The sequence below is a fragment of the Gossypium raimondii genome, chromosome 5 (assembly GCF_025698545.1).
Source record: "Gossypium raimondii isolate GPD5lz chromosome 5, ASM2569854v1, whole genome shotgun sequence".
In the NCBI taxonomy this organism is placed as follows: Eukaryota; Viridiplantae; Streptophyta; class Magnoliopsida; order Malvales; family Malvaceae; genus Gossypium; species Gossypium raimondii.
Window position 1 is genome coordinate 37,649,891 of NC_068569.1, and position 21,177 is coordinate 37,671,067.

A 21,177-nucleotide genomic window follows, 5' to 3' on the forward strand; every position below is an offset into this window, starting at 1 on the left:
AATTTTGGTGTTTCGTTGTGACAAAATTGTTTTAGAATTATTTGACAAATGATGCAAATTCAATAACCAAAAAAAAAACAAAAAATTAAATGAAGTGTTAAAATATTTTTTTTTTTAATTTAGAAGGTCAAATAAGTGATTATGCCTTAATTAAATGAATATTTTATAGTTTATACTTTCTTATAATTGAGTAAAGAAAAAAAAAGTTAAAAGAAAATTAAAGCAAAACAAAACGGTAGGATTTGTACAAATCTAATTGGAGATTAACTGTGGATATTGATTCGAAAGTAGTTCCTTCAAAGGTCGATTTTTACTGCCCTGACTGCTAACTGTTGTTTCTCAGATTTCTCTCCGTTTGTTCTAATCCGCGACTTGATCTCCTTCTCCAAATCTTCAAAGGTACTTTCGAAACCTTAATTCTTCTGACTCTCAAATCGTTCTTTGAATTGTTTTTACCCAATTGTTTTTTATTTGTTTGAAAATTTTTCCATCGTTGGAATCATTCTGTTAAATTGTCAGAAACGAGAATCTCAGGACTTTGATTCGTTAGATTTCATTTGTGTTATTCTCTGATCTGTCTGTGTATCAAAATCTGTAAATTTTAGGGAAAAATGTCAGGGATTTTACTGTTCTATTCTATCTAAAACTAGTGATTGTTATTAGAGTTATGTTGCCTTATTAAATGCAAATTCAAGTTGCACAGATCAAATTGTTGGATTTGGAGGATAAATTGAACAGTTCTTTCTTAACGAACTGTTTGACTAGGAGTTTCAAATTTTTTTTCGCTCATTTAAATTTTTTTTTTTAGATTTGAAATTTTCTAAATTTGGAATATAAATCATATTCTGTAATTCAACCCACGTCTCCATGGTTAAGAGGCTTATTTTAGTGGTAGAATTTATTTATTTATTTATTTGTTTAGACTTATGATCTCTATTTTCTTTTTTCTCGGAAGGTATTGAAATGGCAGAATCAAAGACATTGAGAAAGCCTATTTTCACCAAGGTGGACCAACTTCGCCCGGGGACTAGTGGTCATACTGTTACGATCAAGGTTGTCAATACAAAGATGGTATTACAGAAGGGTCGTCCTGATGGTCCTCAAGTTCGTCAAATTCGGATTGCTGAAAGCTTGGTCGGAGATGAGACAGGAATGATTATCTTTACAGCAAGAAATGAACAAGGTATATTATTTGTAATATTTCCTTACTCAGATCAATTCCAGTAGAAGTTTTGCTTTAGTTATTGTTAGTGGTTTCACTCCTCATGCATATTGCTGTTTTGCATACTTGCATTTACTTAGTTTATGTTTGATTGTATTTTCGCTCAGATAATTTTTCTATTAGTCATTGCTTTTCGTATTAGCATCCTCCTCCTCTGTTAGACAAGTAATGCAACATTGATTTCATGTAGTTAAAGTGTCAAGTCATGCAAGTAGATTGTATTGGATTTGATTATATCTTTTATATCCTCATGGAAGAAAAGAAATGAAGATTTGGTTTTCCTAAAATTCCTCCAATGCATTTTATCTGATAAGGACGTCTATTTAGGTATTGTCTTGCAATGAACTAAATACTAGTTTTGGCTTTTGCTATGATAGCCTATTAGCTTGTAGTGTTCAGATATATATTACTCAGATTCAGTTGAGTGTTGGATGTCCAACAAGGGATGGTTAGAATCTTCTAAGTTTCCATGTACTTAGAGGATCTTTAGAGGTAATATATCCCTATATCATGTGTCAGACACAGATACTTAAAGGAAAATTGAAGAATTGGAACAAAATAGGCACCAGTATCATGGATGAATTTAAGTTTGCACATTTTAAGGGCATGCATCTTTTGGATTTATTCATTCTAACCACCAAATATTTTTCTGCGTAAAATGATTATTTGATATTTCATTTCCAGACATGCAGTCACATATCCAAGATGTGACAATTTTTGTCCATTCACTACCTCTTGTGTATTTATGCATCTGTTTGTGCTATAGTTCCAAAGCTAGCTTGTTTATAGATAAATATCAGAAAAGATAAGTCCACATGCATTTTTTTTGTTCATTTGGTCCACATGTATATTTCGGATTGTTGTTGCTGAATGAAAAGAGTGAAATATCCCTTCTTTTGGTTGTTGTTCGGCTAAGCCTTGAGTTTAATTCTCTGTAAAGGTTTAGTGCCAAAATTCCTTGGATTTCTAATTAGAGTAAATATTATATGGTATCAGTTATGATGTTAGACTTTATTATGATGTATTGTTTGAGCTCAGATAGATTACATTAAGGTCACCCAATAATGATTATAAATATGTTTCGACAATTACTTAAAGGTTTCCTAGATTTGATGTTTTATTCATATGTGGTGTTATCAGATAGCGAAGGTGATCAAATATGCTTTATTTGTTTGATAATTACAGTGTTAATCTGAACTAACACCATCTATTTATGTATTAATCTTTTGCAGTTGACTTCATGAAAGAAGGTGCTACCCTAACTCTTCGAAATGCAAAAATTGACATGTTTAAGGGGTCGATGAGGCTTGCAGTGGACAAGTGGGGTCGTGTTGAGGTCGCTGAACCCGATAGTTTCAAGGTGAAGGAAGATAACAATCTGTCTTTGATTGAATATGAGCTGATTAATATTGTTGAAGAATGACCTTTGACCACCAACGCACTCCGGATGGTGTTCGCATTGCTTTTGAAGAAGAAAATCTGCTCTGGTAAACATGTTACTCTGATCTCATCTTTGAATAAGCTTATGAAAGTTCGGTTCTAAAATCATCTTGAAGTTGCTTCTTGCCATTGCAGCAAATCCAGCAGAACCTTTGGTTGGGAACATCAAACATTTGGTGATGGCTACTTGCTTTCATTTGTTACTTTAAACTGTGTTTTTGGCTTACAAATTATACTTAGGAAGTTCAATATCATGAAGTGTATGCCTACATGCTTCATTTTAGTCTCGACAAATTGTGCATCCTGTCATGGTGGTATATTTTCTTGTGCTGTAAACATGTTTATGCTACTTTTGTATTTATTTTACTTTTTGGCATATTAATAGCTTGTTAAATGAATTGCTATTTCCGTATATTTGTATGGTTTATTGCAATAAGAGTTTTAGTTTTATTTATTTTCTTTATTATTTCAGGTTTTATTAAGAGTTTTAGTTTTACTTATTTTCTCTATTATATTAGGTTTTATTTCCTTCGTAAATTCTAAGTTATTAGGACTATTACCTTTGTTATTTACAGTCTATAAAAGGCGCCAATATGAAATAAAGAGATAAACAATTATCCTATAAGAAAGAAATGTTATTTTTAGAGGGGTTTAGTTAAAGACGAACCTATCTCTTTGAGTAACCATAGGTCGGAGCAATAATTCTTTCTTGTCTAGACCTGTGACTAGATCCTACGCCAAGGTGCATAACAACTTGGTATCAGAGTAAGCTATAATGGGTGACGAAAAGACTTTGATAGCCAAGCTGGAGGCTTTCATGGAACAAATGACTACAAGGCAACAAGTATTAGAGTAGCAGGTGACAATGTTATCTCTTTCAGTCCAAAAGATAATGAAAGGGGATTCGGAGAAAAATAGTGAGGAGCAGGGTAGCAGCAAAGGTAGAAAAAGGATTTCAAACTCGCAACAAGGTGGGTGCATGGTACCACGATACTCTAAAATGGAATTTCCCTCTTATGATGGTGTTGGAGATCTTTTAGGGTGACTGAAAAGAAGCGAAATTTTTTTGGCAATCAACAGACTAACGAAGGAGACAAAGTAGGGTTAGCTTCATTCCATCTCTTAAAAGAGGCATAATTGTGGTTTGATCAAATGGAAAAAGAGGAGGCAAATCTTGATTAGGGGCGTTTAAAAGAGTGTTGTCATATCAGGTTTGGGCCACCTATGAGTAATAATGCATTGGGAGAACTTGCCAACTTGAGACAAACTGGGACTATAGAGGAATATCAATGCCAATTTCAGTTACTATTGGCTAGGATTACTGATCTTAAACCTCGACAACAAGTAAACCTCTTTACTGTCAGGTTGGTAGAGGAACTTCAAATTGCTAATGAGATACAACAATCGAAAAACCTTGGAGTTGCAATGAATATGGCTCGAAGATTGGAACTTAAACAAAATGTCTCTTCCAAACTGTCGTCTCGAGCCATCTTGAATTGGCCAACTTCCCAAAACATTGGTAGCAAGTCAATCATTCCAACAACTAAGAGCATTGCAAAGGGAGGGGGATGAACAACGGAACCAACAAGGAACAACGGAACCAACAAGGAACAACGGAAAAATAGGTTCTACATCATTTATTAAAAGATTGACACAAGCAGAAATGATAGAAATAAGGGTTAAGGGGCTGTGTTATAATTGTGACAAGTCCTATTCCATAGGACACAAATGTAAAAGGTTATTTTGAATAGAAGTACCAGATGTTGAAGGCAAGCAAGATGATGATGAGGTAGATGATGATGAGGTAGATGATTTTAAATAAGTTCTGAAGCTTATTTTGAATTTGAGCTTGAGGACAAGCTCAACTCTAAGAAGGGGAGTAATGATATCGACACTTTTATTGCAATAAGAGTTTTAGTTTTATTTATTTTCTTTATTATATCATGTTTTATTAAGAGTTTTAGTTTTACTTATTTTCTTTATTATATTAGATTTTTATTTCTTCGTAAACTCTAAGTTAGGAATTCTATTAGGACTCTTTCCTTTGTTATTAACAAGATATGAAAGGTTGTCAATATGAAATAAAGAGATAAGTAATTATCCTATATATATATATATATATATATATATATATATATATATATATATATATATAAAAAAAACGTTATTTTTGGAGGGGGTTTAGTGAAGGACAAATCTGTCTCTTTAAGTAACCATAGGTCGGAGCAAAAATTCTTTCTCGTCTAAGCCTGTGATTAGATCTTACGCCAAGGCGCATAACATATTCATATTTCTTTTGTGTTATTTTAGTTATTTTTGGTGTTGTGTTGGTTATTCTCAAGTCTAATGCGACTTTTTTTTTATTCTCTTGCTCGTCTTTCCGAATTAATTCTTATTAGTGTGTACCATTGAGGGAAGAGATTCAAACCCCAATTTTTAGAGCAAGTGTTTAATTTGTGTATTAGTGTATGATACAAGTATCTGGTCACGATTGATACTTAATAAAAAGTAGAGAGCAAAATTTGATTCGATTTGAAAAAATAAAAAAATTGAATTTCAATCTAATCAAATTGATTTATTCAAGTCAACTCGAATAAGTAATTCAAGTTCAAGTTGAGTTAAATTTTGCAATTCGAATAACTCAAATTATTCAAATAATAGATTAGTAAATACCCTTTTGGTTCATGTTAATTTTCAAAATGAGCAAATTGGTCTCTCAAAAATAATTACACAAAATATTTAAAATAATTTTAAAATTCAAAATATTTATAAAATTTAAAAAATTCTAAAGAATATATAAAAAGTTAAAATTTTAAAATTTTCTAAAATAATAATTTTGAAATCTTAAATAAGTATTAATGATTCAAGTTTATCATGCTAAAATATCTTAATTTTATTATTATTTTACTTTGAAAAAGTTTTCAAATATATATATGGTTTCAAATTTATATGTTATAACATGTAATTAGTTATACTGTAACAAGATTTTAATACGAGTTTAATTTTTTAAGTTAACTCGAATAATTTCACTTAATTCGACTTGACTCAAATTTTATTTCACTCGACTCGATTCGAAAAAACTTTCAAATCTAGTTAGGATGATAAAATAGGACTTGTCAACTCGAATTTTTTTCATTCAATTTGATCAAACGCTCAGCCTTGATAAAAAGTATATGATCTCAATATTATAGTTGAATGCAAAGTTGTTAATATCATACTAATATATGGGTTGTTTATGTTTTAGTATTAGAACTAGATGAGATGATTGTATATATTAATTAAATTACTTTTAAAAAATTATAACATGATTAAGAAATTAAAATACAGTAATAAGTATGTTTAAATTTAAACTCCTAATTCCCTTCAAAAAATTTAAACTCCTAATTGTTGATATTAAAATAGTTTTCATTTTATGTGAATTTAAATTTTATAGAAGTAAAAAGATAAATAAAGAAATAAATAAAATGGTACAACAAATATTCCAATATTAAATAGAATTGATTTGAAAATTAACTTAAATTCTTAAAATTAAAATAGATGAAAATATTATTTATTGTGATTAATATTGATGATGAATGAGGGCCCATCACTTGTGGCGTTATAAACTACTCCAAAACTTTACTTTAGATAATATATATAGTATTTTAGATTTAAAGATATGTTTATATATAAACATCCAAATGTATCTCATTACTTATTGTAAATATATTTATTTGCAATGGTAAAATATATATTTATATTATTTTAATATCCAAAATTTTAAATACTGATATTTTTATTCTTTACAATATATGGTAAATTGCTGTTAATTAGGTTCAGAAATTTAATTTAAGGATAATTATTTAGTATAAATAAAGTTGAAAGTTTTTATTCTAAGGGTTGAGATTTTGTCACCTATCATATTTATTTATTTAATACAACTTAAGGACACTTGATAAAGTCTCAACCACAGTTACCTTTAATTTGATGTTTAAATTTTAGTGTAAATGTAATCATAAAAAGGCATAATGCTTTTTTACCCTTCAATTTTATATATAGAAAAATCATTTTAGCTATTCATTTAATTTTTCGCTTTTTTAGTCATTAAACTTGTTTTTTTGTCAAATCACCCCAAAATAAATAGAAAAGTTAACTTTTTTTAACTTTGTTGACATTGTGTATACACGTGGATGATACGTCAACATTTAATTAATTTTTAAATTTTAAAAATTCAAAAAACTATAAGAACTATTTTAAAAATTAAAAATCATTAAAATTATTTAAAATTATAAAAATACTTTTAAAAATATTTTAAAATTTTAAAAATTAATTAAATGTTATGTGTCATAGACCACTTGAAGAGTGTTGGTTTATATTTTCCATCAACAATGACAAAATTTATTATGATATTATAGTTGCTTTCCATCTTGTTGGAAAGGTGTTGGTCATAAACACATACATTCCATTTCACAAGTAGGGAAATGCTAGAAGATGTTGCTTTAATTACTAGCATTCTGATCAACGAGTAGGTGGCCTAGTAGCATTGACGTGCAGCACAAGGGTGATCAGTTGTTGGGTGTCATGCCATTTAAGGTGGAGAAGGAATAAGATAGGAATCAAGTGAAATGTACATGGTTAGAGAGGCTTGTCTAGTTAGCTCCTTTATCACTTACAACTATGGAAGAGATGGATCAATATGTAGAGCTTGGATGCTCAGGATGGTAGAAGGAATGTTGTTGCCAGACAAGTCTAGCAACAAAGTCTATTGCATGTATCTTCCTCTATTTGAGTCTTTTGATGCGATCGGTACATTCAACTAGGGTTCATCGACTTTGGCATATCTATACATGGTGTTTTATAAGGCGACTTGAGAATGGATTGACAAAATAAGTACTTGTTGCCTGCTTCTTCAAACATGGACATGGGTACAAATGTCGTGGTTAGGATCATCCCTTACCAACCAAGGGAGTTCTCTATTAATAGAAGGTAAACATATAATCGTATATAATATCTTAAGATGTATTCAATTTACCAATATTTATAATCCCCTATTGCATTGAATACTTAACACAAATCTCAAAGTTGCTTGGATCGTAGGTGTTATAAAAGGGACTTTACTTAGATCTGAAGAGAAATTGATTAATGAACTAGTGAAGATGTATATTGATGTTGTATTCACATCTAAAGAAGTTCACTATTCATGTTACTAAATATAGTTGTATTTGTATATATCTACGGTTTTTGTGGATATCATACTTAGACAATGCGATGTTTGCCATCATACCTAAGACAATTTTCTAGCAATATCTATTATTTAGGGTATGGGTGCCTAAAATTTATTTCCACATCATGGAGTGGCAGCAACTTAATGAGTGGAATGACAATTTAGGTTTATACGATATATTTTGAGAGACCTACAAAACATCAATTGACTTTGTAGGATAGATCTAAGGGGACTAAAAAAACATTGATCAACGGAGCATGCACTGTGGATTGAGCTCTCAGAACAATGAGCTCAACGGTGCATTTATGGGGAAATTATCCAAGATGGTAATTTCCAATTCCATAAGGCATATATGCAATGGTTCAAGCAAATAGGTCAAGGTGGTTCAATCTAGAGAGGAGTAGACGTAAATAAGGGAATGACACATAACATCTAACCATTGGTGATCACATCAGCAAGGTTGTGCTCAAGCATTCCAACCTCTCTAGCTAGACTTGAGCCACCTATGCAGCAATTCCCCCCACTTGCCTCTTCGACGTACTATCATTATAGGCCCTCATATTATATTGGTGAGGGATCCAATCATATCAGCTCCCCTCTGTCACCATTTATGACTTTGGCAATGGCAATGACAATAAAAATATTGAATTTTATACCTTAGTTAGTTGATCCAAGACATCTTAACCCCTCCATCCATTACATCATTTTTCTTCAATGGGCCACCTAAATGTACAACTTGATTTTTCCAACCAGTGCGTGAAAAAAAGTAATTACAAAGCAAGGAAAAGAAATAGTTAGGAATTTACAAGTTTGAAACCCATAATAGAGAAGTTAGTCTTCCTTAATGAGATAGACAAGTGACATAGACAAATGAAATACCCAACCATGACTCCAAGATTAAACAAAAGTTTGTGACAAAAAAAGCAAATAGAAAAAGTAGTTATATAAAAATCAAGGTTACCCTGCCAACCAATTTGAAACCAGGGCCAAAGAGAGAACTAAACAAACTTTGGAGGAAGATGACCTATTAGTAATCCATTGATAGCTCGAATAATACGAATAGAAGGTGCTAGAAGCAGAAGTCCTTGCCCAATTCCCATACCTTTCATCCTCCCGGATAAGCAAAGATCAAATGTTCTAATCTATGGAGGAAACAACTCCTGAACTCATTAAAAGACCATCATGATAAAACACTGTAAACTAAACTAGAAAAAACTGACAGCTGAAATCTCAAGACCATAGCTTTTTTTAAAATCGACCACCCTAAACAACAAAGACTAGTGAATCCCCAAAACAATAAGAGCACCTAATTACTATTGGAAATACACTACTACAAAACAAAACCGTTAGCGCTAACAGGAAACCAAGCTAAGTGTAAATAAATAAAGTTATCATTGTGTCATGGAAGAACCACTACCTTCGAAGAAAATTTGTCCCGATCGGTGTAATCGTGTAGTGGACGTCGCCCCCTAAAGTTAACAATGTACTTCAATATTCGTACATCCTAATAAAGAAAGTGGAACATAATTGGTATTGCTCTTCTTGAAATGAATCAAAACTAAAAAACAAAAGCAATTGGTCAGAAATATAATCAAAAAATAAACTGGAAGAAAATCGGTGAAACCATACTAGGTTTAATTCCCAAGAAAGATTGGAGGGGTCATAAACAATCCCGCTTAAAACCCAATCTCCTTGATAGAATTTCCCTCTTGTGTAATTTTGTAGAATACCAAAATTTAGAGATGAAAAGGATGAGAGAAGTTGTTTTTCTCTTATTGTATTCTATGAAAAATAAGGAGAATGACCTCCCATTTATATTATTTTTTGAAGGGGTAAAACAGTAATTTTGTAAAATCAGTTTCCTAAAAAATCTCAACAACCAGATTCTGATTCAGTCAAATCGTAATCGTTTAATTTTTTTTTCAATTTATTTGTATTACCAACATTCCCCCACTAATGCAAAGTAATTTTTGTAAAAATGAAAAAAAAAGAAGCAAAATGCCAGAAGAGCAACAATGAAATTAGTTGTTTAAGCACTGGTATCTTGTGGATTTGAACTAGTACGTAGTGATATGAGTGCTTCTTCTCTTTAACAAGTGAACAAATCTTGAACTTGTTAAGATATGGGTTAACTCATGACACATGACTAATCTCGGATCCAATTGATGTTCCACGATAGATCAACAAGTTTTAGCCAGTACACCTTGGGATGGTGGTAAGTGCTCTAGAAAGACTACCCAATGTCTTTCATAAAAGGTGGCTAGTCCTTCACACTTACGTAGGTGATTTCATCAAGTCTATCTCAATTTAGACCACCCAAATCAAGACTATGAAATCATTAAGAGCATTTATTAAGTTCATCCTCTCAAATTTAAATTCAACGAGTTCATCAAGTCTGTCTCAATAGAACCACCCAAACTCTGGGATATGAACTCATTAAGAGTAATAAACTCAACCTCACATGTTGGTGAATTCATCAAGTTCGTCTCAATAAGACAACCGAAATCCTAGGATATGAATTCATTAAGAGTGAGAAGTCCACCTTATGCATGTACATCGTTCACCATAAAGATAGGTAGAATGTACACTATGAGTCTTTCCATGATTTTGTTTGACCACATTTGTAACACCCCTTACCTGAAGTCGTTGCTTGAGTCGAGTACGAGGCGTTATCTGACTTAACTTACTAGCTCAGAGCATAAAAATTTACTTTTAAAATTAATTCGCTCACGTTCATTCAATATATCCCTAAAAAGAGCCCTCGAAACCCTAAAACATGCAATGGAAATGGTTCGGGTCTAAACCGGAAACATTAAAAATTTTCCGAATACTTAAACAAATCAAAATAGTTTATTTCACTATCCACAATAAAACTATCCACCTGCATAACATTCACTAATTTAATTATAACTCGAGTTACGAAACTCGAAATTTAGATCCGTAAATTTTTCTAAAATTGCACTCATATATCTTCTTACCATAATATTTCCAGAATTTTTGGGTTAGCCAAATAGTACAGTTTATTCGTTAAATTCTCCCTTGTTACACTGTCCGACGGTTCTGACCTCTACTCACTAAAAATAAATTATCTCATTGTACGGGCTTCGTATAGTGCTTTCACTTATTTCTATGGAAAATAGCTCACTAAAAAATCTATAAATATAAATTATGGTTCATAATTATTTCTATAAAATTTTTAATGATTTTATAAAGTCAGAACAGGGGACTTCAAAAACCATTCTAACCCTATCTCACTAAAATTCAAATATCTCATAATATATAATTCCTTTGCCTATATGTTTCTTTCATGTAAAAATAGACTCAATAAGATTTAATTCTATATTTTATTCACTCTCTAATTCCATTTCTACTATCCTTGGTGGTTTTTCAAAATCACATCAATGTTGTTGTCCAAAAACTATTGCATTGCAAATTTTTACTCTTTTATAGTTTCTTTGTATTAACTATCATTTAGGCATACATAACATCAAAACATGTTCTTCAATAGACACATCAAAACATGTTCTTAAATAGACACATCAAAAGCTATTCATTAGCCATATCATAAGGACACACACAGAAAATGATTATGTCCCTATACATGCCATAACTTAAAACGTTTCAATCACAAAATATCGAGATGGTCTGTTGATAGTGTGAAACGATCTCCGATGCCCTTATGATACCTGAATTGGCTTGGCGATACTATAAAAAAAAGGAAAATAAAGGGAGTAAGCGTAAAGCTTAGTAAGTTTACAAGAAAATAAATAACAACATTTATCATAAATAATTATACTGATAAATCATCATCAAGTATCATGGTCTTTACTTCATCTTTACTTACTATCTTACTTGTTTACTTACTTGCTTACTTAAATAACTCATGATTATAACTTACTCCTCCATTGCTGAAATTTCTTTCTCAACTGATAACTGAGATATTCTTAACCCTTATAACTCACCTGAATCTGTTTATTATGCTTTTACCTGAACTTTCATGTAACATAGTTTATTTACTAGCCCGTTGAAACCACCTGGAATACTAAGGATACTCGGGTCTCTTGTCTGACAATAACATGCCAAAGCCATGTCCCAGACATGGTCTTACATGGGATGTTTCCTGTACTGCCAATGCCATATCCCAGATATGGTCTTACATGGGAGTTCTTATACCGGTGTCCATGTCATGTCCCAAACATGGTCTTACGGGGGACCTCTCATCTCGGTGCCAACGCCATGTCCCAGACATGGTCTTACATGGGCCCTCTCATAACCTCAATAATGCCAATGCCATGTCCCAGATATGGTCTTACATGGGATCTCATCCTCTTAATGTCAAGACATTTGTATCTGATACATTTCTAATGTTTCAAGGGGACTTTTAAACACTGATTCGCTATCATCTCATATTGAGTCAACATAAAATAATTTCATGAAACAAGTACATGATTGCTGGAAAATAACAACATTAATAATAATTATTGAAATATTGCATTTATTTACTGTAAATTTACCTCGGTACAAAATACGATCAAATCTAGCAACTTAGTCCTCAACCTTTTTCTTTCCCCGGTCTAACTCTGGATTTCGTTCTTCTTGATCTATAATAGCAAATTTAGCTTATTTAATACTCACATTCATCAAAACAGTCCTTGACTCGAACTTTGGCATAATTACAATTTTGCCCTTAAACTATTGCATATTTACACTTTTGCCCCAAAACTCAAAAATTAAACTTCATCCTTTATTCTTATGTTTTATGAAATGCTGAACATCTTTCCCTTCTATGGCAACATCAAATTCCCACTCTAACATTTACTTATGAACATTAGGTATTTTTACCGATTTTGTCATTTTACTCATTTTCACTTAAAATCGCCTAGCAAAAGTTGTTTAACATAATTTTTAAGCTTCATATTCTACCATAAAATATCAAAATAAACACTTCACCTATGGGTATTTTTCCAAATATGAATCCTAACATGAATTAATGGTAGAATAAGCTAAATCGAGCTACGAGGACTCTAAAAACGTAAAAAAAACATTAAAAACGGGGCTTGGATGCACTTACTATGAGCTTGAGAAAGTGAAGAAACCCTAGCTATGGAGTCTCTTATGGAGAAGATGAGCACATTTTGCCATCTTTTTCCCTTTTAATTCTTTTTATTACCAAATGACTAAAATGCCCTTCATTAAAACTTTAGTTATGTTTATCTATGCATGCCCATTTTTGTCCATGAAAATCTAATGGTCTAATTACCATTTAAGGACCTCTACTTCAATTATGCACTTCAATTAAATCATTTATCATCTAAAACTCATATTTACACACTTTTACAATTAAACCCTAATATGCAATTCAGATATGCAATTGATGAAATTTCTTATTGGTATTCAAACACATGCATCCAATCAATAGGTAAATCATAAAAATTAATCACAGTAAACTTTTTTTTATCTTGGATTCGTGGTTTCGCAACCACTATTCTGTTTAGGCCCTATTTCGGGATGTTACAACATTGAACTTAGAGAACTAAGTTGGGTATCCACCATGAATCAACTAGGCTACTTTTAGGCCTCATGCACTCCAAAGTAAGTACTACATTCTTATATGAAGAAATCTCTGCAAGTAGATTCCTAAACCACTCGGCCTCTTGCCTAGCTCAGTCAAGAGTTATAAACTCTGATTCTATCGTGAAGTGAGCAATACACGTTTGTTTAGCAAACTTCCAAGAAATAACTGCTCCACCCAAACTAAAGACATACCCACTTGTAAAACTAACTTTATCAATTACCCAGTTTACATTACAGCATCCCTCTAGGACTACAGGGTATCCGACAAATTCCAACTTCCAAGTTATTGTACTTTAACTTCACTCAAGACCATTTGGGGAAAGCTCAACCTTGATAACTAACATAGCAAATTGCGGACCATGACATTCCCCCACTTACTATGTTGATGCAGTCATTGACATGAAGCCACAATTTTAGTAACCTTGTTCCATCAAGTTGACATATTAGCCTCAAGTCCATCTTGGGCCTTCAAGGTCTAAGGTTATGATCCATTCAACGTGCATCGAACATAAACTCAAAGTTGGTCTCATCTCAATCGTTGGCTTGTCTATGCCCATTCCTCCTTCGAACACTTAGACTCAATGCCACAACACATAATCATCAGGTTACACCTTGAGAAACCTTTAATGGTATGACTCTTTGTTGACTGAATATTACCATGTCTTTGGTATTAAAAAAAGCATCCCTCTGAATATGGCATCAACCGCACTCTTGTTGGATGTGTCCCTTTGGACGTGGTTTATGCCAACCATCCCTTGCGACACCAACACACGAGTTCTCAGCATGAGAAATTTAGTCACATTGGACATCCCCAACTTAGGCCCTCTCGGCCCCTCCATGGTTGCCCCATTTGGTGTGGCCATCTTGGCCAACCGCAACACATGCGACACCACCGAACTAGGTCGATCTCAATCTCAATTTTAGACTTTAATGCTCATTCACACAAACTTTGGCACGTTTCTCTATTCTTTACATAATCTCATAGGTTGTCTAAACAAAATATCCCCTACTAGTTCTCTTGTTCAAGCTCTCGACTCGATAATCGTCTAGTTTACTTTGGTTAAAAACTCAGTGACGCTTAAAATAGCTCCACAAATCTCATGTATTAGCAATTTATCATGGATAACGGCATCATAAGCCTCATCCCAAACACAAGGATCCATCGATCTATTTATAGTCCTCCAACCAACTCAAACTTAAGGGTTCTCCGACCAACTCAAACTCAAGGGTCTTTAGACCCACTCAAACTTAAGGTACCTCTGACCAACTCAAACTGCTCCGACGCTACTTAGGCACACTCTTGCACTACTTAGGTGCCCTCAAACTGATTTCCTCAATAGGACACTTCACTTGCTCCAACGATCCTCAAGTGTACTCCAGTTGTTGCCTATAGGGGCCTTCATTGGTTCCAATAGAGGAAAACATAAACGATTCTCATGTTTAAACAATAGTATATTTGCTTCTAAATTGTTGAAAATATATCAATTATTAACTTATAACATGATTAATAGGTGAAAGCGAGGTTTTTTTACCCTGATAATACCAAAAATTAATTAAATATCAAAATGGTATCCCCATGGCATTATTTAACAAAATGGGGTGAAATAAATAGTGTCGAGGGATGGTGCCTAAAGAGGTGGCGGCACCACCCATTTTTTTCTGCCCAATCATGTCTCCATCATTAGCTCATAATATGTTTAAAAATAATAATTTTTTAATGGTGGAGGGAAATTATACGGCGGCACCGGTATAAGGCAACTATAGTGGGCAAAATATAAGGCAAAAAATGGGGCAAAATACAGGTAAAAAGGGGTGGAGGGTGCTACAATGGCGGCACCAAGCTTGAAGGGCACATGTCTGGCGGCACTCGCTTGGAGGACCACTGTCTGGCGGCACTAGTTGGAGGACAGAGTCCGTCAGGCGACACCAAACCCTTATATATTTGAGTTGAACGATTATAACAATTTGTGTGGAGTGTTGTAGTAATTTTTGTGTTTTTTTTTCTTGAATTGTTATAGTATTTTTGTGTTTTGTTGAATGGTTGTAGCAACTAACGGATATGAAGAAAGGAAAGGAAAATTTTTTTGTAAAAGAGAAGAAAACAAAGAAGAAAAGTCAGAAAGATTTGTAAGGTTTGTATAGTGATTAATTTTTGTTATTATAATTTTTTACAATAGAGTTTGGTTTTTAAATAATTATTGAAAATTTTAATTATGTTTAAATATTTTTACAGATTTAGTGTTGAAAATGGATAATGAATTCATATGCATTTATTTCGATAGAGTAATTTTAACAATAACAATTGACTATGTAACACCCCTAACCCAGTCCGATTGTCGGACCTGAATAATAGGGTGCTGCAAGCAATCACCATTCAAATATAAACAATTTACAATTAAAAGGAAATAATTAAATACTAAATAATTACATACAGGCATGCATATGATCATTTTTAATCTAATTCAAATAAATATTGAATATATGGACGCTTAAAAACAATTTAGAAAAGATCAGGGATTGAATTGAAACAAAATAAAAAGTTGGGAAACATCCAAAAATAGGGGACAGATGACCGTGTCCCTAGACCATGTGAAAATGTTCAGCCCGTGTGCCTAGCCATAGGACCGTGTGTGAGAGTCACACGGTCATGTGAATGAGTTACACGACCGTGTGAGCAAATCGTGTAACTCACTAACCTCGTGTACAATAAAACCACAAAAACGTTATAGAGCACATGACTGTGCCACCAACCCGTGTGGGGCACACGGTCATGTGCCAGACTGTGTGTACCTAAAAATGCCTCATAAAACATGTACTTTCATCTTAGTAACACTTTTATCATTAGCAACCATTTACAACCACTTTAACCCATTCAAAAGCATTTAATTCAAATTCAAATCATCATTGGAATCAAACATCTTAAGAATCTAACCAATATGTCACAATTGGCATCTCAAAACACATTTCAAAGTTTACAAATAACCATTTAAGACCGAAGACATCCTAGGTACATGCTAAGATTAAAAGAACAAACCACCAACATTTGAGTCCAGGATTGCCACTGGATGCTGAGTCGACAATCTGATCAATGAGTACCTAATTTGTGCACACAACATAAATTAAATGATATTCCATTTTAATGTCATTCATTATTCACATATTAATTCTTCTTCTCATTTCCTCTCTTTATCTTCCTTAATAACGTACTCGAATTCATACCTCTACGCGATTCTAACTAACATACCAAATTTGGCACCCAGTGTCTAACGGATAAATCCGTAATAATGAATTGCGCCTTGAGCTAGCTGGTAAAACCAATAAATGAGTGTGCCCAGCACTAGTTGGTATAAGCGAAAAATAAATGTGCCCTGCGCTGATCGGTAAAACCGACAAATGAGTGTGTCCAGCACTGGTCAATATAACCAACAAATAAATGCACCCTAAGCTGGTCAGTAAAACCGAAAAATGAGTGTTTATTCATTCAAAACCAATGTTTTAGTTTCATTTGAACACTTCACTAGTTTGTTCCAAATACTCTCTTTATACACTTTCCAATCAAAGTAATGTATATATATAAGAATAATAATTGAAATAGCCAGATTATAGAGACACCAACCTTTGAACATTATAACCGATCATACAAGCAACATAGTTTATAACATTCACCCACTTTATAATATTCCGACTACAGTATCAATGGACACTCAAATAACATTAACGTTTTAAGGATCACATGGTGTTAAAAAAACAATATTTGAACAACCTTGAATTACACTCATTTATCCCTCCCATTGGAACGATAATATAACGGAAAATTCAAGTAAAGCATTAAACCGATATGAAGCATATCAGATATAATCAGCTTTAGAAAAACACTTATTCGCCTATAATATCAGCATTAAAATCGACATAAACACTTATTCAATCCTAACATTTAATTTAACATAAACATAATAGAAATGTCTAGCTTTGGAAAAAAACTTATTTGCCTATAATATCAGCATTAAAATTTACATAATCACTTATTTAATCCTAACATTTAATTAACATAAACATAATAGAAATATCCTCAAATTTAACATTTAATTTAACATATACATTTAAGTTAATCATTTAACTCCAAAACTTCAAACATTCAACTAAGGTAACATCCTCAAATTTTAACAATAACAAAAACTATAACAGAGGTCAACTAATTTATAGTACCGAGATTTCAAAAACATAAAACTTATAAGATAAGAACTAAATTGCCCTAATCAATTTGAACTCAAACTTTTTGAGCCCTAGGTTGCAGGTTCTCCCCCTTTCACTGCTGCTTTGAATGGTGGATGGTGAGAAACAAAAATGTTTCTTTTTCCCCACCCACGTCCACCCAATTTGCACTATATCATTTCTTATTATTATTAATTATTTACTTTTCCCTTTTTTTTCTTTTAATAACTAAGCATATATATTATAATATATATAATATATTTTATATATTGCCAGTACCAAACAAAATGATATTTAGTGGTTAAATTACCACTTTAGTCCCTTTATAATTTTCAAACTATATCTCTTTTATAATCACACTTTTATCTCATATGCAATTTAGTCCCTATACTTAAATTGAGCACTAAGTATACGAAATTACCTAACCAAAATTCAATTTGTCTAAAAATTAACTTCATAAATATTTTTCTAGTTTACGAAAACGAGGTCCCGATACCTCAATTTCCAAAACCACTGACTTTAGAACTGATACACTTGTACTTTTACTAAGTAGCAAATTTATCTGATCAAATTTTAATATAAAATTATAATTAACTCAAAAATATTATTTAGTAATATTTACTGACTTGGTTTATGGAAACAGGATCTCGGAATCGAAATTTTCAACACCACTACCTTTAGTATCATTACACTTGTACCTTAATTTTTTATCAATTAAACAAAATTACTAGACCAACTTTAATATGTTTTTATACTAGTCTCTAAATATTAAATATTAATATCTATGAACACATTTTGCGAAAATGACATTTCAGAACCGTAATTTTTTACATCACTTGAAGCCAGGTCGTCACAATTCTCCCCCTTAAGAAATTTCGTCCTTGAAATTTACCTGGAAAGAGGTGGGGTACTAAGATTTTCATTTCTGAATCAATTAATTAATTTTTTATCTGTTATTATTGATCCTCAGACTCGTTTAGCCAAACCGCATAGTCTATCGCATGCTATTGATATTCATATATTACAATTTACATTCGAATCATCAATCACGATATCAACCCAATTCATATTTCATTTAACTTGTTCCTGTGTTATAACTTTATTAATCTTGCCCGAACTTAAGTCAGATACATAGATCAACCAACTTGTATCCCCATCTAGTATTGTAATACATCATCGAACAAAATCAAACCAATTATACTGGCACATAAGTGCATAATCGGCTAAACGGAAGTAAGGGAAACTAGCACACACATTGCATACTAGTACTCACAGTGCATCATCGAATATACTGAAGCAACTATACTAGCACATAATGCATCATCGGATAAACCGAAGCATAACTTGTACTTTAATAACTTAACCAGTTTCCAATTTCCTTATAAATTCAATTTACGTTCTAACAATCTCAATTCATCATTCTAATGCCATATATATATGTCATACTTCAACTTAATTTCATACCGAGTACCACCTATCAATTAAATTGTACTATTTTCTATTTTATCATGTAAGAGACTAAACCTACCATTCAAATCACAAGCAGTAATTCATCATTTAGTATATATATATTCCACATATACATATGTTTAACTCTGCATTACATTTCAATAATTTTCGAGTCTATAAGCTTACTCGCATTCAAGTATCCCTCGAAACTCGTTTTTAACCTACATTATAGGATGTCATATTTCACATTTCTATTAGTTTCATTTCATCGCCAATTCTTCGTTTTATGAATTTATTTATTTGTTTGTTTATTTGTTTACTCTACTAACCACACTCGGCCTCGTTATAGGTACACGGACTTGTCACCCCAGGTTGCCCCGTAATGATGACTTACCATCCAAGATTGCCCGACAATGATGATTTTCATATAGCATTCGGGCCATGAGGCATATTAATTGTTTCTATTGTGTTTCAAATGATTATTAAATTATCTATTTCTTATTTCATTACAAGCAGACCAAACCACTCTTTTTAGGTTTAAAATTTATTCCAACTAATCAATTACCATATGTCACAACATGCTTCAAATCAACTTTATACCAACTATCTAATGGAAACCAAAATTTAGAATTTCTAGCCTATTCAATTCAGTCTGATTCTAAACATTTAGTACTCATAATCACAATCCATTTTATATGATATTTATGAACTTATTTTGATCCTCAATTATGCGAACAACATAATTTTGTAAACAAGTAAAATTGATCCTAAACATAACAATACGTACTAAATCCCCGTGCTACTGGTTGGCCAATAATGATTTCTTGATCTCTAATTGCAGGGATAGAGCCCTGAATAGTAGCAGGAATAATCTTATTATTTTTTAGCAAACTCGAGTTAAAAGTTTTAGAGATCTGCACGAATAACGATTTTTTTACCCGACTTCCAATAGAGTTGCCCTCCATGATCTTCGAGACTTCTTAGTTTACTTAGGTAGAGATTGTGAATTAAGGGTCGCAATCCTCTTTTCAAGTACGTGGAAATTTTATATTTCAATAACATATTTCGACTCATATAACATTTTCAAATACAAGACAAAATAATTTACAATCAACATCCAAATCCGGACATAAACTAAACTCAACCTTGGCATGTACCTCTAGACTCAATTTCCAAGCTTAGTTTAGTCCATGAATCGGCTAAACCTATAGCTCTAATACCATTAATTGTAACACCCCTAACTCGATCCAATCGTCAGACCCGAATAATAGGGTGCTACAAGCAATCACCATTCAAATACAAATAATTTACAATTTAAAAGAAATAATTAAATACTAAATAATTACATAGAGGCATGTGTATGATCATTTTTAATCTAAATCAAATATATATTGAATATACAGAAGATAAAAAATAATTTAAAAAAGATCAGGGATTGATTTTAAACAAAATAAAAAGTTGGGAAACATCCAAAAATAGAGGGCAAACGACCGTGTCCCCAGACCGTGTGAAAACGTTCAGCCTGTGTGCCTAACTACATAGCCGTGTGTGAGAGTCACACGGCCGTGTGGATGAGTTACATGGTCATGTAAGCAAACCATGTAACTCACTAACCCCGTGTACAATAAAATAAAAACATTTCAGACAACACAAACGTGCCACTAGCCCCTGTGGGGCACACAGCCGTGTGTCAGACCGTGTGTACCTAAAAATACCATATAAAAAAATAGGTAATTCATCTTAGTAACACTTTTATCATAAACAACCATTTACAACCACTTTAACCTATTCAAAAGCATTTAAGTCAAACCCAAATCATCATTGAAATCAAACATCCTAAGAATCTAACCAATATGCCACAATTGGCACCACAAAACACATTTCAAAGTTTACAAAATGACCATTTAAAACCTAAGACATCCTAGGTACATGTCAAGACTAAAAGAACAAACCACCAACGTTTGAGTCCAAGATTGCCATTGGATGTTAAGTCGACAATCTGATCAATCAGTACCTCACTTGTGTACACAACAAAAATTAAATCATCCACTAAGTAAGATTTTAGTAGTATCCTTAT

At 32.4% G+C, this 21,177-nt stretch overlaps 1 protein-coding gene across 2 annotated transcripts; it reads left to right on the forward strand.

Moving 5' to 3' along the window:
- The first annotated feature begins 220 nt into the window (after positions 1-220).
- Positions 221-3,128, forward strand: LOC105766032 (uncharacterized protein At4g28440). Of its 2 annotated transcripts, XR_001124956.2 has the most exons (4): positions 222-399; positions 956-1,183; positions 2,455-2,709; positions 2,798-3,128. XR_001124956.2 is itself a non-coding variant. In XM_012585327.2 (3 exons), the coding sequence occupies exons 2-3, from the start codon at positions 964-966 to the stop codon at positions 2,643-2,645; spliced, it is 411 nt and encodes a 136-aa protein (XP_012440781.1). In that variant the 5' UTR covers positions 221-399; positions 956-963; the 3' UTR covers positions 2,646-3,128. The 2 variants fall into 2 exon arrangements, 1 of the variants encoding a protein (XP_012440781.1); XM_012585327.2 differs by having other exon boundaries at positions 221-399; positions 2,455-3,128.
- The last annotated feature ends 18,049 nt before the right edge of the window (positions 3,129-21,177 follow it).

What these genes read in the sequence shown, in the direction of transcription:
- LOC105766032 (XM_012585327.2), top strand. Translation starts at nt 964, where the DNA reads ATGGCAGAATCAAAGACATTGAGAAAGCCTATTTTCACCAAGGTGGAC. An exon ending in TACAGCAAGAAATGAACAAG is followed by an intron (nt 1,184 to 2,454) that starts GTATATTATTTG and finishes AATCTTTTGCAG; the next exon opens with TTGACTTCATGAAAGAAGGT.